General features: G+C 44.2%; 2 protein-coding genes across 2 annotated transcripts in view; both read left to right on the top strand.

Moving 5' to 3' along the window:
- Nucleotides 1-20868, top strand: part of LOC129531972 (translation initiation factor IF-2) — a 48061-nt gene extending 27193 nt beyond the window's left edge. Inside the window, exon 2 of the mRNA XM_055379733.2 lies at nucleotides 19714-20868. Coding sequence (XP_055235708.1) covers nucleotides 19714-20382 — 669 coding nt within the window. The 3' untranslated portion in view covers nucleotides 20383-20868. The remainder of the gene's footprint in view (nucleotides 1-19713) is intronic.
- On the top strand, nucleotides 7415-8155 carry LOC101148624 (barrier-to-autointegration factor-like). Its single transcript, XM_063695270.1, has one exon. It carries the CDS (start codon nucleotides 7491-7493, stop codon nucleotides 7758-7760), a length of 270 nt encoding a protein of 89 aa, XP_063551340.1. The 5' UTR covers nucleotides 7415-7490; the 3' UTR covers nucleotides 7761-8155.
- Nucleotides 20869-25024: the final 4156 nt, after the last annotated feature.

The raw sequence follows: 25024 nt of genomic DNA, 5'->3' as shown, positions 1-25024 counted from the left end.
ATTTATTGGGGACTATGCCTATGTCATGAAATAAATAACTTTTCAACCTCCCACTAACCACACTGACCCAGGCCAGGTGGGCAACTAGTTGCCATTTCTCCTACAGGCACATACTTCATTATCATCATCATTTATCCCATCCTGCTCTCATTGCTGAATAATCACAACAGGCTGATCTAACTGATCTCATTCCCCCAGTGGCAAGAATCTAAACATGAGTTTTTTCTCCCTACTGAATCTTTGAGCGATTTTACCCTGATTCATGCACCCCTGTATTTGAAAATTAACAATAAATGCATTTACATACATGACCCTAGACAGCAAGGGCCATCTTCATGTACTCCTCACAAGGTGGGATACAACTGAAAATAACAGATTATGTTCGTAGGCACACATTAGTTTCAAACAAAGATGAGGTAGAAGATGTTTCCTAAAACCCAAGTAAGGGGTCTTAAAACTGACTGATAAACCTGAAACTGAGTTCTCCTGTTAAGAGATAATTTCGGCCGGGCGCGGTGGCTCACGCCGGTAATCCCAGCACTTTGGGAGGTCGAGGTGGGTGGATCACGAGGTCAGGAGATTGAGACCATCCTGGCTAACACAGTGAAACACCGTCTCTACTAAAAAATACAAAAAATTAGCTGGGTGTGGTGGCAGGCGCCTGTAGTCCCAGCTACTTGGGAGGCTGAGGCAGGAGAATGGCGTGGACCCGGGAGGCGGAGCTTGCAGTGAGCCGAGATAGCGCCACTGCCCTCCAGCTTGGGTGAGAGTGAGACAGTCCCCCCCCTCCCCCCCCCCCAAAAAAAAAAGAGAGAGATAATTTCACCAAGCTCTCAGCTCTCTCTCCTTTGACCACTCACTAAGACAGTCTTAGAACTAATTCTACTTTCTGTAGATTTAGGATACTCCATTAAATGGGGTGTACCAATAAAATCAGTGCAGGATAAACTGGACTTGTTGGAACATTTTTAACAACACGAAGTTCGAAAAAGCTAACTATTTTCTTCTCCACTCAATAGCTAAAATAGCTAGATGTTTTAAATATTAGCTTTATTGAGATAAAATTCACACACCATACAATTCAGCATACAATTCAGCTGGGCATGGTGGCTCACATCATAATCCCAGCACTTTGGGAGGCCTAGGCAGGAGAATTGCCTAAGGCCAGTTCAAGACTAGGCTGGGCAACATAGCAAGACCCCGTGTCTACAAGAAATTTAAAAATTAGGTGTGCAGGTGCTCGTCTGTAGTCCTAGCTACTTGAGAGGCTGAGGAGGGACGATTACTTGAGCCCTGACGTTTGAGGCTACAGTGAGCTATGATGACACTAATGCACTCACAGCCTCGGTGACAGTGAGACTTTGTCTCAAAAAAAGTATTTTGAAGCATAAAATCCAATAATTTTCAGTATATTCAGAGTTAAGCAATCACCACCACAATCAATAAAACAGCTAGATTTTTTAAGACACCGAAGATCACTTGTAGTAAGAATGAAAAAGGAATTTTATTTTTTTCCTGGTTTACATGAGTATCTTAACAACCTGGCTATATACGGGACCAAACTCTTTCCCAGAAAGGCCCTACCAGCAGTATATGAGATCGTCTTGCCTTATGCACCTCAATGCAACCCTACTTGCATTAAGCATTACTACTTGTTAAAATCTCTAATAGCACCCCCCATTGTTTTATTTACATTTACTTTATTTAGCCACTATCTGATCTGGCTGTTCACTTGTCCAGTGTTTTAGCCTTTAACTTGCTTGAAAGGCAGCATGCTTTAAGGATTAAGACCATCTCTTATCAGACCCCAGTTTAAATCCCAGCTCTGCTGTTTAGTAGAGGTATGAACCAAAATCTGGGGATAAAACATTGACCTTTTGTATCTCAATTAGTTATAAAATGACTTAAAATTTTAACATGAATAAAATGCCTAGGGCAGCATTTGAAACATAAAAGGAGCTTACTAATAAATGGCAGTTATCAGTTTGTATAAGCTTTTACTATACTGAGGTAAATGTCAACACTTCAGCCATCATCGCACAAATTTTTTTCACACATTTTTCTTAGTTCTTTTCTTCTATCACTCGACAGCAATGAAAATAAACCTGCTTTTTCATCCAATGGATATTCATATAAGTTTTCTTGGCTGGGCGCGGTGGCTCATGCCTGTAATCCCAGCACTTTGGGAGGCCGAGGCGGGTGGATCACCTGAGGTCAGCAGTTCGAGACCTGCCTGGCCAACATGATGAAACCCTGTCTCTACTAAAAATACAAAAATTAGCTGGGTGTGGTGGCAGGCGCCTATAATCCCAGCTACTCAGGAGGCTGAGGCAGGAAATCACTTGAACCCAGGAGGCGGAGGTTGCAGTGAGCCGAGGTCGCACCACTGCACTACAGCCTGGGGCACAAGAGCGAGACTTGGTCTCAAAAAAAAAAAAAAAAAAAGTTTTCTTCTAATGTATAGTTTTTATTCATTCTCCCAACAGATATATTTTCATATAAAGGGTAGCTTAATTATCACAATTCATTTTCCCAAAGAATAACCAATCATTTAAAAATATTTTGCTCTAGCCTGGGCAACATGGTAAAACCCTGCAAAAACTACAAAAATTAACTCGGTGTGGTGGCGTGTACCTGTAGTCCCAGCTACTCGAGAGGCTGAGGTGAGAGATCACTTGAGCCCAGGAGGTCGAGGCTGAAGTGAACCATGATCGTGCCACTGAACTCTAGCCTGGGTGACAGGGCAAGATTCTGTCTAAAATTATAAGAAAAAATTTTTTTCTAAATAATCCTTTTTCTCCACTAATGTGTGATGTTGCTTATGTAGCAGGCTCATATGTATCTTTTACTGTGTTCCATAAGTCAACTTTTAAAAAAATCTGACAGTATTCTCTGGCCAATACTACACTGATTCAACCTGGAAAAATTTTCTCATTTGTTCTTATTTAAGTCTTTTTTCACTTAAATTTATAGTTTTCTTTGTAAAAATCTCAAATATTTATAGATTTCCTCACCCTGGGCATTTCATTTTTTATTGCTATAATGAATGAGGTTTTCGCTCAAGATTTTTCATAACCAAGTGCTACCAATTATTAAATATCTTTATGTGGTATAAAACCATCTTACTAAACTTTTTTTTTTTTTTTCCTTAAGACAGTTTCATTCTTGTTGTCCAAGCTGGAGATCTTGGCTAACTGCAACCTCCACCTCCCGGGTTCAAGCTGTTCTCCTGCCTCAGCCTCCTGAGTAGCTGGGATTACAGGCACATGCCACCACGCCCAGCTGATTTTTTTGTATTTTTAGTAGGGATGGGGTTTCACCATGTTGGCCAGGCTGGTTTGAACTCCTGACCTCAGGTGATCCACCCACCTCAGCCTCCCAAAGTGCTGGGGATTACAGGCGTGAGCCACTGCGCCGGGCACTAAACTCTTATTTTTAACTCTTGATTTGATTCTCTTGGTTTTCCCAGGTTTAAAATTGCGACTGTCTGCAAATACTGCTATATTCCACCACTGTTTCCAATAGTTAAGTCTTTTATTTGATGTATTCTTGCACTGGCCAAGACATTATCAAACATCAGTGTTACTGGGCATCTTTGTTTTGTTTTCTGATTTCAAGTGTTCATAAAACAAGAAGAACTGTTTAACACTGCTATCTTGGCACATATTGGGATGATATAGCCAGAGGTTAAATACTAGCTGGTGCAAACCGCCCAAGGGTTCAAAAACCAGGCTCTGTGGCTAATTTGCAACTAATCTTTGGGCAGACTATTTAACCTTTTGGCCTATATTTCATAATGTGTAAAATAAGCATAATCTCTTTCTTCAGGCTGAGGGGATTAATTGAGATAATGTAAGTGCTTAAAACACTTACTTGGCACACAGTAAATACCAGGTTTTGTCTTCTTTGACAATTTCATATTTAATTAGTTTTGCTGGTGTTTTACTTAGAATGTTCTTGGCTTCTGTATGTGCATCTGGGGCCGGGTGCAATGCTTCATGCCTGTAATTCCAGCATTTTGGGAGGACAAGGCAGGAGGACTGCTTGAGCCCAGGAGTTCGAGACCAATATAGGAAACAAAATGAGATCCCGTCTCCACAAAAAATTTAAAAAATTATAGCTGGGTGTGGTGGCACATGCCTGTAGTCCTAGCTACTCAGGAGGCCGAGGCAGGAGGATTGCTTAAGCCTAGGGGTTCGGGGCTACAGTAAACTATGACTGCGCCACTGCACTCCAAAATGGGTAATAAAGCAAGACCCTGTCTCAAAAAAATATATAAAAGATAAATTGGGGGCAGGGTGCGACGGCTCATGCCTATAATCCCAGCACTTTGGGAAGCTGAGGCAGGTGGACTGCTTTGAGCTCAGGCATTCAAGACCAGCCTGGACAACATGGCAAAACACCATTTCTACAAAAATTAGCTGGGCATGGTGGCTCACCCCTGTAATCCCAGCTACTTGGGAGGCTGAGGCTGGAGAATCACTTGAGCTTGGGTGGAAGAGTTGCAGTGAGCAGGAAAAAAAAAAAAAAAGATAAATTTGGAATATAGTTTTCATCCTTTGTAATGTCTTACCAGGTTGCTGTTCTTTATTTTGTATTTTATTAGGTTTTTAAGAGTTTAGGCTAGTTTTTATTTATTTATTTATTTTTGAGACGGAGTCTCACTCTATCGCCCATGCTGGAGTGCAGTGGTGTGATTTCAGCTCACTGCAACCTCCGCTTCCCAGGTTCAAGCAATTCTCCTGTCTCAGCCGCTGAGTAGCTGGGACTACAGGCGCGCGCCACCACACCCAGCTAATTTTTGTATTTTTAGTAGAGACTGGGTTTCACCATGTTGACCAGGCTGGTCTTGAACTCCTGACCTCAGGTGATCTCCCTGCCTCGGCCTCCCAAAGTGCTGGGATTCCAGGCGTGAGCCACCGCACCTGGCCTGGGCTAGTTTTGTAACATGAATTTGGTATCTTTTGGTATTCTAGGATCTAGAATAAATCTAGTTTATGTTTTTTGAAACTTTTAAAGAGAACATATAATTTATATATAGGTATTTATGTTAGGTATATCATTTATATAAGAGTATATAATTTCTATGCTAACTGGGTCTGGAGCACTCCTTCCCCTAGCTGGTTACGAGGGCATGGCCTTTAATATATATTTAATATATTCCATGAGTTAAGGCCAGGCACAGAGGCTTACACCTGTAATCGCAGCACTTTAGGGAGGCCAAGGCAAATGGATCACTGGAGCCCAGTTCTGGACCAGCCTAGGCAACATAGCAAAACCCCATCTCTACAAAAAATACAAAAAAATTAGCTGGGTATGGTGGTGCACACCTGTAGTCCCAGCCCCTCAGGAAGCTGAGGAGGGAGGATCACTCAAGCCCAGAAGGTTGAGGCTACAGTGAGCCAAGATTGCGCCACCGCACTCCAGCGTGGGTGACAGGGCAAGACCCTGTCTCAAAACAAAAAAAGAAAAAGAAAAAAATATATATATACATACACACACACACGCACACACACACATATGGTTAACAGTCTATTCAAGTGCTCTACTTCTTAAATACATACATATTTAAATATTTACACACATTTAAAATATCCCCCGCCCCTCCCTTTTAGCTTCCATAAGGGTACCCTCTTCCAATTTATATATATTTAAATATTTACATATATTATTAAATATGGTTAACAATCTATTCAAGTGTTCTACTTCTTAAGACAATTCTGAAAAGCAATCAGTTCCACCTTCATGATTAGCTCTTCCAAAGTTGTGCATGACACACAAATTTAGACCCAGTGTCTACGGTTACTTGGTCACTTTCTTCTGGATATACTCCTATGTCTTGTTCCTCTTCCCTCTCCGTATTTCTTATTATTCCTTCCTCTTCTCAATGATAACAAAAGCCTCCATAAAAGACAGTCTTTTGACCTTTTCAAACACCAAAGGGCATCAGCATACAATCTCGTATGCTAAGCACACTGATTCCTTCCGTCTTCCTTTCACTATATTTAAAAAGTCCGGGAGCTTCCATAAGATTAAAAAAGAAAAAACATTCCCCGCCCCTCCCTTTCAGCTGCTGTGGGGAAGGGTTGCCCTCTTTCCATCAACTCAGTTTCCAATCACTATGTGAACAAGACCAAGACTATAGCCTTTGAGTAAATGAATAGGTTAGCAACAATCTTAAAGAACAGAAATGGATGATTTTAACAATATAAAAACAGATGGTATTTACACTTTGCTGTGTTTACATACAGGAAGATGCTAACAGTTCCTAGTTCCTTCCTGCCTACATGGGAAGGTTAAGGCACAGGGATGCAGGCCACTGTACCTGTGACTAATGTGCCATATGTGACTTATGTGCCAAAGCATATTAGATAGCTATAATGAACACAAATAAAAGGATCCCATAAAAACATCAAAATGAGACCAGGCGCAGTGGCTCATGCCTGTAATCCCAGCACTTTGGGAGTCCGAAGTGGGCAGCTCACTTGAGGCCAGGAGTTCAAGACCAGCCTGGCCAACACAGCGAAACCCCATCTCTACTGGAAAAAAAAAAAAAAATACAAAAAATTGGCCAGGCATGGTAGCATGCACCTGTAATCCCAGCTACTCAGGAGGCTAAGGCATGAGAATTGCTTGAATCCAGGAGGCAGAGGTTGCAGTGAGCCGAGATCATGCCACTGCACTCCAGCCTAGGTAACAGAGAGAGACTCTGTCTAAAAAAAAAAAATTAATTAAATTAAAAAGCAAAAACATCAATATGACTTTCAAGTCCTAGAAAATATTCCAATTTAAATTGTGCGATTTAATATTTTCAGATAATCTCAAATATGGAAGAACTATGCATTCTTTCAGCAATCCTATCCTGCCCCATCCTTATCTCAGACATTTAATAGAATCCTACTAAAAAAGGAAATAGTTAATAAATAAATGGATGTAGCTTCTAGAAATCAACACTTAGCTAGGATTCTGGCAATCAACATCAAGTGCAGTCTGATGATTTGTAGATTCCATCTTTTCCTTTTATGGAAAAACTGTACTTTTAACTTTCCTAATTTTCTTGCATGGCTCCATCTCATCACAACTCCTCAAAGATCACTGACAGCAACTCAGTAAAGAGAAATGAAAGTTCTCTGTGTCCTGTGACATCAAACATCCTGACCAGGAGACTTGACCTCATCTGTTTCTGTATCAGAAATGTCCTATGTTCCAGGATGATTCTACATTCCAGTATCCTGTGGTAGAGGCAGCATGGTAGGTTGCAAGTTCAAGCTGTGACCTGGGTTTCAAATCTAGGACCCCTTTCTACATGTGTAACTTCGGGCCAATTACACAATTTGCTTGGTTTTCCCCATTACTCACCCAAAATATGAGGACAAAATTTGATATTAAAAAGGGCTGTTAAAAGATTAAACGGGAGGTATCCGCAGGAGCGGCCGGGTGGCAGGAGGAACCGTTACGGGAACTGAAGTTGCGGATTAAGCCTGATCAAGATGACAACCTCCCAAAAGCACCGAGACTTCGTGGCAGAGCCCATGGGGGAGAAGCCAGTGGGGAGCCTGGTTGGGATTGGTGAAGTCCTGGGCAAGAAGCTGGAGGAAAGGGGCTTTGACAACGCCTATGTTGTCCTTGGCCAGTTTCTGGTGCTAAAGAAAGATGAAGACCTCTTCCGGGAATGGCTGAAAGACACTTGTGGCGCCAACGCCAAGCAGTCCCGGGACTGCTTCGGATGCCTTCGAGAGTGGTGCGACGCCTTCTTGTGATGCTCTCTGGGAAGCTCTCAATCCCCAGCCCTCAACCAGAGTTTGCAGCCGAGTAGGGACTCCTCCCGTCCTCTACGAAGGAAAAGATTGCTATTGTCGTACTCACCTCCGACATACTCCGGGGTCTTTTGGGAGTTTTCTCCCCTAACCATTTCAACTTTTTTTTGGATTCTCGCTCTTGCATGCCTCCCCCGTCCTTTTTCCCTTGCCAGTTCCCTGGTGACAGTTACCAGCTTTCCTGAATGGATTCCCGGCCCCATCCCTCACCCCCACCCTCACTTTCAATCCGTTTGATACCATTTGGCTCCTTTTTCGGCACAACAGCCACTGTCCTTGTAAAGTTTTTTAGATCAATAAAGTCAGTGGCTTTCAAAAAAAAAAAAAAGATTAAACAAGGTAAACTATTCATAGAGGTGTTTTTTTTTTTTTTGTGGGTGTGTGTGTGTTTCTTTAGATGGAGTTTCACTCTTTGTTGCCCAGGCTGGAGTGCAATGGCGCGATCTTGGCTCACCGCAACCTCCGCCTCCAGGGTTCAAGTGATTCTCCTGCCTCAGCCTCCCAAGTAGCTGGGATTACAGGCATGTGCCACCATGCCCGGCTAATTTTGTATTTTTAGTGGAGGCGGGATTTCTCCATGTTGGTCAGGCTGGTCTCGAACTCCCGACCTCAGGTGATCCGCCCACCTCGGCCTCCCAGAGTGCTGGGATTACAGGGGCGAGCCACCATGCCTGGCCCATAGAGGTCTTAAACAATGTATCAGCAGCTAACACACCTGTGCTAAAACATACCTGTGCTATGTTAGCAATTATTTACTTTTTACCACATGCCTCCTGTTCACACAAGTACAGAATCTTTATGCCTTTATGCTATCTTCTTTTTTTTTTTTTTTTTTTTTTTTTTTGAGACAGTCTTGGTCTGTCACCCAGGCTGGAGTGCAGTGGCGCAATCTCGGCTCACTGCAACCTCCACCTCCCGGGTTCAAGCGATTCTTATGCCTCGGCCTCCCAAGTAGCTAGGATTACAGGTGTGCATCACCACACTCAGCTAATTTTTGTATTTTTAGCAGAGACGGGGTTTCACCATGTTGCCCAGGCTGGTCTCAAACTCCTAAAGGCCTCAAGGGATCCACCAACCTCAGGCTCCCAAAGTGCTGGAATTACAGGTGCGAGCCACCACGCCAGGCCCTCTTTATGCTATTTGCATACTGAATTGGTATGTGGCGGTGATGCTGATTGGAACCTCTTATTTCAGCAACTTCAGGTCACACTGAAGACAAACTGGGGAATAAAAGAAACAAACTGAGAAACACCTCAAATTGCCTCAGTAGTGACATTAATATATGAAGTAGCCAGCTATGTTTGAGATAATGGGAACCCTTGGCCAAACAATGCACCAGGGCATGGAGAGGGCAGGGCAAGACATACGCTGAGTTTTTTCTCCTCCTACCCTCTCTAATCTTCTGCCCAGGGCTTCCATTGGCTAAACCCAACCAAAGCCCAACCAGCAGGCAGGGGGTTCTGGGTGCCATGGTGACAGTGTGGTCCTTCAAGGACAGTGTGGGGCACTAAAAGGAGCAAAAGGGTCTGGGAGGTGAGACAACTGGAGGATCAGCTCAAAGGCAACACATTGTAGGAACGTAGAGATGAAGACACACCTACTGCAGAAGGGGCAGCAAGATTTCTCTGATGTGGCTTTGGAGAGTAAAACTTACTCTCCCAAGAATGCTGAATCAGAGACTTGCTTGTCTTCCTGTGTTTGGGGGAGGTTCAACCTTAAAATTTAAGTGGGGTGGGTTCAGGAAGCCCACAGCAGAGAAATTAAAATGAAGTGTTTAAACCAGAAAGAAAAAAAAAAGATAATGGGAAATCAGGCTCCCACTATCGTAAATCCCCCGTAAATGTCCCTTTTCTTAGGTCAGGACACAAAATTAAACCCCCAATGGCAATATAAAATATTGAGGATGGGCAAACTCACCAAACCTGCAGAAACGTGGATAAAACAGGAAACAGTAACTTTTATTTTTTTATTTTAATGAATTAAAACTACAAGAAAGCTAAATTAATAGGTTACAGGTATCAACATATTTGTATTTAATTACATGCTTATATTTTTAAAAAAGGCTTGAAAAGCTGCTAAAGTATTCATTCTTTTAACAAAATTGAAAATTAAGAAAGTTAAAAAAGAATAGTTTTAAAACTATATAATAATATAGCATAAAGCTCGGCAACCGAGAGTCAATTTGCAACTGAGACAAAACAACTTTAAGTGGCTCCTTTTTGCTATTTTTAAAACTTACTATTTCAGAGGGCTGAGATCACAACAAATGATACATCCAACTAGAGATCAAGAGTCTAGCTTTACTTGGAGGTTGCTTAAACACTTCTAAAGTCTTAAAATATTTTTCAAAGTACGTATAGCACAGCAGAAAGAATTTGAGACTTCAGCCATCATAAAAGCTAAAATGTACTGGACACTTACAGCACACTATCAGACACGCTATGCATGGCATTCTTACTGAATCCTCACAACTACTTTATGTATAGGTTCTATTATTGCTATGTTACAAATGAGAAAGCTGAGGAAAAAGAGGCATTAAACACCCTGCCCAACAACATACAACCAAGGTTTAAATCCAGAATTTATGGCCAGAGTCCCTCCCATCTCATCTCTACACTGAGCTTTAGTTTTCTCACTTATAAAACAGTTTGGAGCTGGGCAAGGTGGCTCAAGCCTGTAATCCCAGCATTCTGGGATGCTGAGGCAGGAGGATCGCTTGAGCCCAGGAGTTTGAGGCCAGCCTGGGCAACATAGTGAGACTCCGTCTCTACAAAAAATATTTTTTAAATAGAAAAATGAAAGTTTGTATGGTACATTCTCACTCTAACATAAGTTTATAAATTCATGTAACCTTGTAGTGTCTCTCAAATTGCATGCTGATTTTAGTAGTTCATAAAAAGCATTAAGAAATAAAATAGAAAGTATTAGAATGCATTCTATGTAGTAAGACCTAAGTACTGTTTCATGAAATTTCTTTTTCAGTTTTGAGAGTGTGTGTATGTGTTGGGTCACTGGTCAAAAATATAATTTCTCACTGCAGGCTGAAATTTAAAAAAAAAAAAAAAAAAGCCTTGGTGAAAACCACTACAATCTTAGTTGAATTCCAACTGATAAAAAATTATCATCCCAATTAGTAAGTAAATGCTTTGAATGCCATACTAGTAAGTATGCAAATAAGAGGGTTTCCTAACCTGTGTTCCAGTAGAACCTTTCTTCAAGATGTTTGTGGGTATTTCCTGGGGGGGAGGGTATGTTCTTTTGACCAAATAAACTTGAAGGAAGGAAATATAATGTGCAGTATTTCTCAATTTGCCAATACACACTACTAAAAACTCTGACAAGCTCTGCAGAAAAACAGTAACACAATCACCATCAAAAATAAAACTCTGTTTAACTATGTTTAACCCAGTGTTTTCCCAAGTTGAAATCTCACCCTGGAACCTCTCCTACAAACAACTAATCTCTCTAAGACTGGCAGTCTACAAAACACAATTTGGGAAACACGGCTTTATGTGGAACTTATCTGCGAAAAGGGGATCCTAATAACCTTCAATTATCATAGTATGTAAATCACTTTCAAATAAGCACAAATATAGCTGAGATAAAAAGATAAACAGAAAAAATTGTATTTTGGTTAAGTATTTTATCTCTGCTAAGCAAGTTTGCTTTTTCTTTTTTCTTTTTTTTTTTTGAGATGGAGTTTCCCTCTGTTGCCCAGGCTGCAGTGCAGTGGCACGATCTTGGCTCACTGCAACCTCCACCCCCAGGGCTCAAGCGATTCTCCTGCCTCGGCCTTCTAAGTAGCTGGGATTACAGGCACCTGACACCATGCCCAGCTAATTTTTGTATTTTTAGTAGAGACATGGTTTCGCCATGTTGGCCAGGCAGGTCTTGAACTCCTGACCTTAAGTGATCTGCCCACCTTGGTCTCCCAAAGTGCTGGGATTACAGGCACGAGCCACCATGCTGGCTGCAAAAGTTTTCTTATACTACCACAGAGCTGTATCATTTAATATTTATAGAAAGAATGTATTATTATACTCTGAAAACATGAGGTGGGGAAGACGGGAGAGAAGATAAATTTTAAAAAGTAAAAAACAAAAATCCTCTATCCAAATAAATTACAATCTAGAGACATGAAACTTACATACATAGGAAAAACTTATAACTCACCAATGCTGAACAGTGATGAAACCATACTGTAACTAGAGAGATGGGAGCCAAAAGAGTATCTACGTGGGTCATGTTAACGGCCTGAGTTTCTGTCTCCCTGCTATAGAATCTAAAAGTAAATGAACTGGCTGGCTGATATGCCATGAAAGCAGGAAAAAACTTGTTTACTGAGCTCATTGAGGCCTGGCCTTTAGAACAGTACCTAGCATAAGGGGCATTAAAAACTGCTTAAGCCTGTCGCGGTGGCTCACGCCCTGTAACCCCAGCACTTTGGGAGGCTGAGGTGGGTGGATCACAAGGTCAGGAGTTCAAGACCAGCCTGGCCAACATGGTGAAACCCCGTCTAAAATTAGCCATGCATGGTGGCATGCACCTGTAATCCCAGCTACTCGGGAAGCTGAGGTGGGAGAATCGCTTGAACCCGGGAGGCGGAGGTTGCAGTGAGCCGAGATCACGCCATTGCACTCCAGCCTGGGCGACAGAGCGAGACTCCATCCTGAGAAACCAACAAACAAACAAACAAACAACTTGTGGACCAAATTAATAATAGACATTTGAGGAGGTATGAATGCTAATGGGTGGTGAATATCACCCTTATCTCTTACCAGTGATAGAATCCCGAGCTGCAAAGAACCCTGTGATCTAAGCCAGGATGCCACCTTTACATAGGTAGGGGATTAATACCAACCACAGCCAAAGCATGTTCTTTACATTCCCAAATTTAATTCTACATTTTTGGTTCTTTCTTTCCCACTCTCATTGCCTTTTGTTAATGTTTTTCCTTCCCCTAAAACACACAACTCGCCCAACTTTACAACACAATTGTGACTACGAAACTGATGTGAGGCTTGAGGACTTGTTAATAAATAGACTGACTTACTAAGCTTGTACTTTACAACCATAAAACATTTAGTTCTTAACTATTTATTCATAAGCACAAAGGTAGAATATTTGAAAATACACATTTTGATGTTATTCTCATTACCCTAAGCAGAGAACTTCAGTACTGTGAAATAACACTACCAACTGGGAGAAAAAAGGTTAAAGCACAGTCACATGCCATAAAGTACTCAGACAGACTGCAAGACCACCAGCAAAAGGGGAGGGAACCAGTGCAGGAGAAAAAGGCAAGTCAGAAGCCTACATACAAATCACTGAAATTAACGGTAAGAGAACTTAAGGGGTTTTCAATTTGGGGCCCTTGGTATAATAATGGGATGACTGAAGCCCAGAGAGATGGAGTTACTTGTACAGAGTGACAACATAATTAGCCATGGAGTCAGGACCCAGCCCAGATATTTCGATTCCCAGGCTTCTGTGTTTCCCACTGTAACACAGGCCTCCTATCTTCTCTACAAGAATAATGCAGAAATTAAATACTATCTACTGGCCTAACAAAACTATAAGCCACTAATCGAATTATGACTACACAACTAAAGCATTTATAATAAACCATCTCTTTTAGATTGTAATGTGGTTACTGCTTGGAAACCTATTAAAATCCAAATTAGGATCTATTTATAAACCTTCATTCTAAAATACTAATTCAAAACTGCTCAGCAAGGAAAATAAAATTATTTCATGAGGGAGTCATACCCTATTTCAGGGAGCACATATTTTGAAGTGAGGCAGACCTGAGTTCAAATTCTGGCTCAACTGTGCAATGTTTGTGTTATCCTGGACAAACCCTCCACTTTGGTTTCCCATCAATGATGTTGGGGACAATACTACCTAAGAGGTTTGCCCAACATTTAGTGGACCTAAACGGTAATTTGTTCCCCCAAGCTAACTAATTTTTGTTAATTTTCCTTGATTCTTTGTCTATTTCGACTTTTAACTCCATACATGCCTCCCAAATAACTTGCCAGCTACATCACAAATATTATGAATATTAGTATATTAAACCTTAAAAAAGAATTATATGACAAAGAACATTTAATATATTTTGAATACAACCTTTGTAAATGTTAGTGAAAAGGTCCAAAAGAAGACATTACTGCATAAAGTATGATACTTAATTCAAGTAAACTGGACAAAGAATGAAGAAAACCAGGCTCCAGATTCAGTCCTGTGGCTAATAAGCCATAAAACCCTAGAAAAGAGACTTCACTTTGCAGAAAGCTACACCTGTTACTGCCCAAAGTGAACCAAACTCTGCTCTAGTTACGGTGGGCCTCAGTGTTCCCACCTGCAGAAAGAACCATTCTGCCTAGGTTGTTTCTGAAGTTCTAAAGTTTCTCCCCCCCTGGAAAAGCCTATCATCAGCATCACAAAACCTATGTCTAGGCATCTGATACACGGCAGCACATCAGATGTAGCAACTCATTTAATCGTCCTACAACCCTCTCAGATATGGTCTATTATTACCATCCAAGGAATTCAAGCTAGACAGAAGGAACTTAAGGTTATAGAGCCCACAGCAGAGGAATGATGGTTCAAAATCTAGGCAGTCTGGTTGCACCTGCGCTTTTAACCACTAGCTAACACTACCTCTCCAAATTCTATAAACCTAAGAGCGGGCCTTAACTACAGACATATAAACAAAAACCTGTCCAAGTATTTCTTCCTAGTGCCTCGATACTGCTGATATATAATCTACTGTGGAGGGAGACAACAGTGACTAGCATGTTAATAATCAGTACACTGTAAAGAGCAAGTTACAGTTCATGAGACAAGATCACAAAGTAGGAACTTAATTAAGATCAAGATACACAATGTATGTTTTGTTTCTCAAATGTATTACCAAAATAAAGTGTGTAATCTTTTAACAGTATCATACTTCCCTGGTCCTCAATAATTTTTGCTGGATAATGCTCCCAAAGAATAATTACCATATAAAACCAAACTGCCACTAAATAATGGCTAGATTTTCCCCGTCTTTGAAACATGCATATGAATACACACATAAACAAGCAAACACAATCTATAACTTAAACACTATATTCTGAGTACCAAGACAAAAGCTATTAAAGATCATACAAATAGGTATGCACTGGATATGGTCAACATAAAGGGCCAAGGCAGGATTTACCTCCCTCCTTTGGAGCCACTTCACACCCGAATGACCTCTTGCAATTCCCTGCATGCCATTCTGCCTTCCTCTGCAGGCTTAACATCACAGCTGCTATAAACCACAATTCTGCTGTCCCCTCACCCCTTCTGTTTTAAAAGTTAAAAGCACAGTGGGACTGGGAAGCTCAGTGAGACAGAAATGGCACAACACCCCCCAAAAATGCAGATGGCAACAAGCTGTTAATCTGATTTCATCACCACCAGTCTATGATCTGCCACCTAGGCCTGCAGTAACTCTTCTCATAATCCTCGGAGGGCCTGAGAAACAGAGGCAGAACACTGATCATTTTATTCACAGACTGGTCTACTCTACAAATGGTGACGGCGGAAATATTTGCTTCACTTTGCTCTGCCCCCATATTCCGGACTGTAGAGATGAGGAGAGTTGAGTCCAGTCTCTCTTTCTCACTGCAAGACACCCTTGCAGGAGAATTTTTTAAAAAGTAGTGGTTGGGATCCGGTCGGAAAGTCACTAAGGGCACAGAACGTACGAACTCTCACACAGCTCAATTCCTTCTGTAATTAAAGAAGGCTCTAATACAAGTCTTCTTACAATGGCCAAAAGATACTGATGACTAAATTGCTATGCAAATTTAGATTACCTGACTTCATATTAATGCCAGATCTTTACACCTCAGTAATAACAAGTCACAAGTAATTTAACCCAGAGATTCAGATTTGATATTTTCCCCACAATTTTATCAAAGTGTGTAAAAAAAAATGTTTACCAAAGTTTTTCTGGTATCCAAATTAATCCACCTTCCACAGTCCCATTTCTGTAACATGTAAAGACATTCATAAAATCAAATGCCCAATTAAAAGGAGCAATGAAAAAGAGGAAAATTAATTTTTATTTTTATTATTTTTATTTTATATATACATTTTTTGAGATGGGGTATCACTCTGTCACCTCAGGCTGCAATGCAGTGATCAAAATTCACTGAGGCTGCAAATTCCTGGGCTCAGGCAATCCCTCCTGCCTCAGCCTCTTGAGTAGCTAGGACAACAGGCACACACACCACCATGCCCAGCTAATTTTTTATTTTTGTGGATATAGGGTCTTGCTATGTTGCTCAGGTCGGCCTCCAACTCTTGGGCTCAAGCAATCCTCCCACCTTGGCCTCCCAAAGCACTGGGATTATAGGAGTGAGCTACCCCGCTCGGTCTGATCTTTTAAAATAGGGCTGGAGGCCAGTGTGGTCAGGCCTATAATCCCAGTGCTTTGGGAGGCTGGGGCAGGAGGATGGCATAAGCCCAGGAGTTCAAGACCAGCCCGGGCAACAGAATGAGACACCATCTCTTTTAATTAAAACATTTTTTAAATTAAAAAATAAAATAGAGCTGGAATAGAAACAATGCCAGAAAGGTAAACAAAAGACAATACCTGAAACAAAATTCGTCCTACTGAATTTTATTTTTGGGTGTTGGGGAGGTTGGATTTGTGTATTTTCGTGGCAGATGGCTAAACTGTGAGTGATTAGTCACCAATCTGGAAAAAAGGCTCTTGGGAAAGTATGGCAATAACTAAAGAAATCTGTAATCCCACAAAAGTTGATCAAAACAGAAAACTTTAGTAAATATTCCAAAGTAATAAAGACCCTGTGTGGCATACGTATTTGCAATATACAAACATTCAAATAAAATCAAGTTACCAAACCCCATACTTATACTGGACTTTCTTAGGAGTTTTTCTACATTAACTTTAGGAAACGTACACAGCCTTACTCAGCATCTTACTTCATACGTGATGAAACAGAAACAGAGATCTTATTAATACACCTTAGAATGTAAAATACATGGGAAAAAACTGACTTAGTACAAGAACCTGAAGTAGAAAATGCTAATGAAGGGAAGTAAGCTGCCTTGAAATAAAAAAACAGATATCCAGGCAGGCGTGGTGGCTCACGCCTGTAATCCCCGCACTTTGGGAGGACAAGGCGAGATTACTTGAGCCCAGCAATTCAAGACCAGCCTGGGAAACATGGCGAGACCCTGTCTCTATAAAAATACAAAAATTAGCCGGATGTGATGGTACGAGCCTGTGGTCCCATCTACGGGAGGCTGAGGTGGGAGGATGGCTTGAGCCCAGGAGGTTGAGGTTGCAGTGAGCCATGTTCGCACCACTGCACTCCAGCCTGAGCGACCGAGTGAGAACCTGTCTCAAAAAACAAAACAAAACCAAAAAAGCAAATACCACCCATTTGTTATAGTAGCAAACCATTTCATGAAATATTCTATGCTTATATCCAGCCTGAGTCTTCGTGAGGTCATGTTCAAAAAATAGTTAACCTATATGGATGGCCCTAGTGTAGAGACTATTTTTCAGGAGCGAAGTGGGGAGTGGGAAGGGACACTGCATCGCCGTCTGTGGGGGATGGTATACCAGCCATGACAGTAATCTTTTGACAACATCCCTTTAAAAGTCCATTCACTCCTATAGCAGAGATCTGTGTGCTTTCTTCCTCTTCCACATCTCATGACAACACACATCCTGCCAAGAAAAACTTTATTTAACAAGCAAGAGGATCCAAGTCTTACAGAGAAAGAAACATACTTCAAACAAGAAACTTTTAGAAAAAGTTCTGTCCACACTAGTAGTTATTAAGCCTAACTACTGCATTTCATCTGAGGTAAATAATACAACCTTGTCAGGAAAACATAACATGCTTAGAAGACTTCCATTGTTGAGTAAAAATTTTTTATATGAAGATATTTAATGACAAGAAAAGCTTAATAAGAGATGTGTGTGTGTATACATATGCATACAATATATTTCATTATGCAGAGAAAAAATACACAGAAAAAGACTGGAAAGAAAATACGCAAAAATGTTAACAGTAACCAAATCTAAGTGGTAAGATTATAGAAAATGTTTTAAAGATTTTCTAGCACTCCCTGAATTTTGCAAGCTTTGACAAAGATCATGTATTATTTTGAAAAGCAGAAAATTTTTAAACTGCAAAAAGGTGGCATTCACTTGTCATACACGCAAACAAGTGCATGCTTACAAAACTTAGGCCCTAAGCTGCTTTCACAGATCGTATATTCTAGATTTCAAATACAGCTGCTAATTACTTCCTAACAATTTGAACAAACTACAAAATAAAGCTAAACACTTTCACTTCTGGCTCTACTATAAAGATTTCATAATAAAATAAAATATAAAAACAAAGTTTTACCTTTCTGTAAAAGGTCTACGTCTGGCTTTCTACAGCAGAATATTACTAACCATTTTCTAAAAATCATCAATTTATGTTATTTTACACAAATGCCACCTCAAAGAATGTAGGTTTAGCTTAGTAATTCCAAAGTACATACGCCTAATACAAAGTGCAAGAAGTTTTTATGCACTGTAGCGAACGCACAAATAGAAACACCTTCTGTGTGCAGATGAGCTTATTTTATAGACACCTTTCCACTACCTCTTAAGAGCCTGACATCTAATGAAGCTTTCTGCAAAGGTACTTTGCTTAGCCTGGGCATGGATTTACTTGATTATCTGGGAAGCTGTCAAAATCGATGTGAAACTGCACTATATTGAAGGCACAGAATGTCAACTCCTGACTGGGCCTCCTTCTCTCTCCTTTCACAAGAGCGCCTTTAATATCCCCTAGCCTACATTTCCGGGCTCGTGAGTCACTGAGAAATGAGCTCTAAGTTTCTCTTAGAATGCTGCTCAAATAGCTCCTCTACAGCATTCAAGGATCTGGCCTCAAAATACCTCTTTAGCCCAATACCCTCCGCCCCTGCACCATGCCAACAAACGGAATTATCCATGATTTCTAGGCTTTGTCTTCTCGCTTTTCCTACCCCTTCCACACACCTCTTCTGCAATCCTCCTCTCCTAAATCCCATCAGGCCTTCAAGACTCTGCTCAGCATCCCCCGCCCAGGAAGCCTTCCAGGTTTCTACTAGGCAGAAGTGATCGGTTCGGTTTTTCCGGGTGCCCTTCTAGCACTCCGTCGTTCTTTCACAGGACTTATCACCTCCTTCCCGGTATCGCAGTTATTTGTGTTCTCGTCTTATCTCCCACACCAGAGACTAAGCTCCTCGGGGGAGGGGACCGGGGCCCGCTTCACCTTTGAATCCCTCCGGTGCGGGCCGACTACGGCGCCTGCACGCAGTCTGGGCTTGGGGTGGTTCCACTGAACTCCAGAACGCTCCGACCGCACAATTCCTAACCAGAAATCAGTTAGGCATTTTCCTGAATTGGTCACAAAGCTGGTATCTGCCTCCCGACAACAGGAAGTTTACCAGGGGCGGGAGCGAGGCGCTGAAGCCCGGGTGCAGCCGGTGACAGTTGACTCGGCCCGCACTTCCCCGCCCTCCCGACTCCGGCCCGGACCACCCCGCGCCGCCAGCCCCGCCTGAGAACCCCGGAGGGAGAGGCAGGAGCGCCTGGACCGCAGGCCCCCGGGCGCCCCACGCCGGCGAAGGCAAAGGGAGCGTCTCAGCGAGGGGCCGGAGCCGAGCCCGGCGGAGAGGGCAGGCCGGGCCCGGCTGCTCCCGGGGGCTCCGGGGCCAAGCTGGGCCGGGGCCGCCGCCACCCAGGAAAATGGAGGCAGCCCCGGGGCCGGTGAGGGCCCAGCGGGGCAGGCGGAAGCCGGGCAGGCGTCCGCACCACGAGCAGGGCCGGCCGAGGGTCACTCACGGGGCTGGGCCGGGCGTTCCTTTCTCTGCCTCCGCGTCGTCGCTGTCCCCGTCCTCGGCCGCCGCCGCTTCGGGCTGGTCGTTCGGTCCTCGCGGAGTGGCTCGGAGGCTCGGCCCCTCCGTTGTCTTCCGCCCGCTCCTGCTCCCGGCGACGGGCTCCCGCGGCGGCGGCGGCGGCGGCTGCGCGGGCGGACGGCTGCCCAGGGGCTCCCGCGGCTGCCGCCGCGCTGCTGCGCTCGCTTGGGCTGCGGCTGCTGCTGTGGGGCCCGGCGCCGCCTTAGTCTTCGCCTATGCCCCCGCCCCGGCGCCTGAAGGCTCTGTGTCTCCCAGGCCGCGCCGCTCCTCGATCCCCGCGCCCCGCTCGCGGCCCGAGCCCGGCTTTGACGTGCGCACTGCGCAGCCGCCGAGGACGCGACGTCGGGCGGCGCCGCAACGCCCCCTTCCGCCTCGGGCGCCCCCGAGCGGCCGGCGGACTCAGGGCTCCGCAAGTAGGCGCGAGGCCCGAGCGGGAGGGGCCGCAGAGAAAAGCAGAAGCCAAGCCCCGCAGTTCCTCTTCCTCCGCCGCAGCTTCCAAGGCGGGGCTCAGCCCCTTCTCCTGCGCCTGAGCGCTCTTACTGCGGGAATCGCACGCCCACTTTCGACGATCACTTCCTCAACTCTTCAAGCTTAATTCTGCGAGAGGCCGGGATCCCACTTTGTGCAGACCGATTCTTACTTTCTTGGAGCAGATCACTTCATTTTAGCATCCAGGGGGACACAGCATCCAGGCGGACAAGTGCCAGAACGTTCCAGATTAATGGGAATATTCCTATTTAAATCAGCAACCTGGATTTAAATCCTGCTCCACCATTTGCTATCTATGGGCTGTTTCACGTCCCTGTGCCTGGATTTCCTCACACATTAAAAAAAAAAAAAGTGTGTAATAATATAGTGGTACCAGCCACGGGCTTCTGAGGATGAACGGGACAGTGCATTGCAAAGCTCTGACAACGGAGCCTGGCACATACAAATGCCATATGTGTGTATTTTTGTTTCTTTGTTTTTAATGTGTAACTGAACTATTTTTTTAAGCGCCTCCTGTACGCCAGGGATGGGGCAGTGAGCGAAACAGTCCATGCTCCTAGCACAAACAGTTGACAAATAATTGACTAATAAACCTACAGGTATGTATAATACTGGACAATTAGGCCAGGCGCGGTGGCTCATGCCTGTAATCCCCGCACTTTGGGAGGCCGAGGTGGCCGGATCACGAGGTCAGGAGTTCAAGACCAGCCTGGCCAACACCGTGAAACCCCATCTCTACTAAAAATACAAAAAACAATTAGCCGGGCGTGGTGGCGGGCGTCTGTATTCCCAGGTACTTAGGAGGCTGAGGCAGGTGAATCGCTTGAACCCGGGAGGCGGAGGTTACAGTGAGCCGAGATCGCGCCACTGCACTCCAGCCTGGGCGACGCAACTAGACTATCTCAAAAAAACAAAAACAAAACAAACAAAAAACAACAACAAAAAAACAAATACTGGACAGTTAAAAACACCACTGGGTGAGGAGGGGAGAGAAAGCAGGGTGTTGTTATTTACAGTGTTCATTCAGGGAGCAGCTTCCTGGAGAGAGAGAGCCTGGGAGCTTTCTGCATGGAAAGGCAGAGGGAATAGCAGGACCAAGGCCCTGAGGCGAGGGGGAATGTGCTGGCTTGAAAGTGGCTCCAGATAGGGGAGGAGATGAGGAAGGAGTGCGGCCCTACCAACCAAAGTTAGGACTTCCTGTTTTTACTCTCAAGGAGATGGGAAGCAATTTGAAGGGTTGTGAGCAAAGAAAGGACGTGGAATGACATTTCAGAAGGATCCCTGTGGCTGTGGTATGAGGACCAGAATGAAAGCCCTGAGGGTTCCAGCAGGGGGACCAGCGAGAAGCCTGTTGAAATCAGCCAGCCAAAAGATAAGACTGTCTGGCCGGGCGTGGTGGCTTGCACCTGTAACCCCAGCACTTTGGAAGGCCGAAGCAGGGGGATCACCTGAGGTCAGGAGTTCGAGACCAGCCAGACCAGTATGTTGAAACCCCGTCTCTACTAAAAATACAAAAATAACCCCAGCTACTTGGGAGGCTGAGGCTGGAGAATTGCTTGAACCTGGGAGGCGGAGGTTGCAGTGAGCCGAAATCGCGCCACTGCACTCCAGCCTGGGCCATAGAGGGAGACTCCATCTCAAAAAAAAAAAAAAAAAAAAAAAAAAAGATAAGGCTCTGTCCAGGGTGGTGGCAGTAGAAGAGTAAAATGATCACCTGTAGACACGTTTAAAAGGTGGCTCACGCCTGGAATCCCAACACTTTGGGAGTCCAAGGTGGGAGGATCAGTTGAGGTCAGTTCGAGATCACCATGCCCAACATGGTGAAACCCTGTCTCTACTAAAAACACAAAAATTAGCTGGGCATGGTGGCGGGCACCTGTAATCCCAGCTATTCGGGAGGCTGAGACAGGAGAATCGCTTGAACCCGGGAGGCAAGGGTTGCAGTAAGGGGAGATTGCAATGAGCCAAGATTGTGCCACTGCACTCCAGCCTGGGCAATAGAGCGGTACTCAGTCTCAATAATAATAATAATAATAATAAAAGGTGGCTCACGCTTGTAATCCCGCCACTTTGGGAGGCAGAGGAGGAAGGATCACTTGAGGCCAGGAGTTGGAGACCAGTCTGGGCAACATAGTGAGACTCCTGTCTCTAGAAAAAAAAAATTAGCCAGGCGTGGTAGCATGTGCCTGTAGTCCCAGCTACTCCAGAGGCTGAGGTGGGAGGATCACTTAAGCCTGGAGAGTCGGGGCTATGGTGAGCTGTGACTGTGCCACTGTCACTCCAGCCTGGGCCACAGAGTGAGACCCTGACTCAAGAAAAAAAATAAATAAATAAAGGGTAAAGCTAAAAGGATTTTCCTGATTTCTAATTTTTTTTTCTCAAGCAACTGGAAAATACAATTTGGTGATATGGGGAAAATTTAAGCAGAAACAGATGTGAAGGGAGGAACTTGGAAATTTATTTAGGAACATACAAAGTTTGAGCTGCCTGTTGGACACCCAAGTTGGAAGCTGGACTTAAGAGTTCAGAGGAGAAGGCCTGGCGCGGTGGCTCACGCCTGTAATCCTAGCACTTTGGGAGGCTGAGGCGGGTGGATCACCTGAGGTCAGGAGTTGGAGACCAGCCTGACTAACATGGTGAAACACTGTCTCTAATAAAAATACAAAAATTAGCCGGGTGTGGCGGCGTGCGCCAGTGGTCCGAGCTACTCCGGAGACTGAGGCAGGAGAATTGCTTGAACCTGGGAGGCAGAGGTTGCATTGAGCTGAGATTGCGCCACTGCACTCCAGTCTGGGTGACAGAGCGAGACTCGGCTCAAAAAAAAAAAAAAAAAAAAAGACTTCAGAGGAGAAGTCTGGGCCAGAGACAGAATTTAGGTGGTTCTCAGAGTAGGTAAAACCTCTGAATTCAGTGAGATCCTTCAGGATGTGAGTGTTACTACTAAGCCCAGTCCCCCAACAATGACAGGTCAGGGAATGGTAAGGAACCAGCAAAGAACCGTGAGAGGGAGGAGCCAGTTTGGTAGGAAGAGATCCAGGAAAATCTGGCCAGGTGCGGGGGCTCATGCCTATAATCCTGGCACCTTGAGAGGCAGAGGCAGGCGGATCACTTGAGGCCAGAGGTCGAGACTAGTCTGGCCAACGTGGTGAAACCCCATCTCTACCAAAAATACAAAAATTAGCAGGGCGTGGTGTTGCATGGCTGTAATCCCAGCTATTCAGGAGAGTGAGGCAGGAGAATTGCTTGAACCCAGGAGGTGGAGGTTTCAGTGAGCTATCACACCACTGCTGTCCAGCCTGGGTGACAGAGGGAGACTATGTTAAAAAAAAAAAAAAGAAAAAAAAAAAGAAAGAGAAGGAAAGAAGGAAAAGAAAGGAAGGAAGGAAGGGAAGAGAAGAGAAGAGAAAAAAAAGAAAAGAAGTAAAAAAAAAATCATCTTCTGGGAAATAAGGGACACCTTTCTGTGGGGAGGCTGGATCTCTGCTGCCAAATGTGGCTTATAGTTAAATAAGGTCACTGTTGGTCATTGGTCGTTGGTCATTGGTCTCAGCTCCACCGAGGCCACTCAGAGGCTGCTCCTTGGTAAGAGCTGTTTCAGTGGAGAGGTAAGTGGCAAGGCCTGATGGGAGCAGTCTTTAGAAAGAATGAGACTGGTCAGGCGCGGTGGCTCACGCCTGTATTCCCAACACTTTGAGAGGCCGAGGTGGGTGGATCACCTGAGATCAGGAGTTTGAGACCAGCCTGACCAACATAGTGAAACCCCGTCTCTACTAAATACAAAAAATTAGCCAGGCGTGGTGGCACATGCCTGTAATCCCAGCTACTTGGGAGGCTGAGGCAGGAGAATCGGTTGAACCTGGGAGTTGGAAGTTGCAGTGAGCCGAGATTGTGCCATTGCACTCCAGCCTGGGCAACAAGAGTGAGACTCTGTCTCAAAAAAAAAAAAAAAAAAAAAAAAAAAAGCCGGGCACGGTGGCTCACGCCTATAATCCCAGCACTTTGAGAAGCCAAGGCGGGTGGATCACCTGAGGTCGGGAGTTCAAGACCATCCTGACCAACATGGAGAAACCCCATCTCTACTAAAAATACAAAATTAGCCGGGCATGGTGGCATGCACCTGTAATCCCAGCTACTTGGGAGGCTGAGGCAGGAGAATCACTTGAACTCAGGAGGCGGAGGTTGCCGTGAGCCGAGATCACAGCATTGCACTCCAGCCTGGGCAACAAGAGCAAAACTCCGTCTCAAAAGCAGGAGAGGAGGAGAAGGAAGGGGCGGGGAGGGGAGTCCCTAGAAAGAATGGGGGCCCTGGAAAGAGACCATTGGTTTAGACAACATTTTCATGAAGTTTTGTTTCTAATGAGGAGCAGAGAAATGGGGTGATGGCTGGAGGGGAATGTGGGGTCTGAGCAAATGTTTCGTTTTATTTCATTTTGTTTTGTTTTTAGATTGGGAGCTCTTCCAATGTGCTTAAATGCTGGTGGGAATGATTCAGTCGTAAGGGAAAATGTGATGATGAGGGTTGGGGGGTGTTTTCTGGAGAGCTGTCCCTGATTGAGTGAGAAGGGAAAGACGCAGAGTGCACTGGAAGGTCTGGCCTTGAATAGGAGCAAGGCAGGTGAGGTCACGGTTCCAAGAGGGCAGGCAGAATGTGGGCACGAGGCAGAGAGCCAGGTAGACGAGGTTCCTGGAACTTGTGGACAGTCCCTTCTGAGGGCTTCGATTTCCTCAGGGAAACAGGAAGAACAGTC

This window comes from Gorilla gorilla, chromosome 11 (assembly GCF_029281585.2).
Source record: "Gorilla gorilla gorilla isolate KB3781 chromosome 11, NHGRI_mGorGor1-v2.1_pri, whole genome shotgun sequence".
Lineage (NCBI taxonomy): Eukaryota > Metazoa > Chordata > Mammalia > Primates > Hominidae > Gorilla > Gorilla gorilla.
Note: the sequence above shows the minus strand (reverse complement) of the source record. Positions and strands in the feature narration are given on the sequence as shown.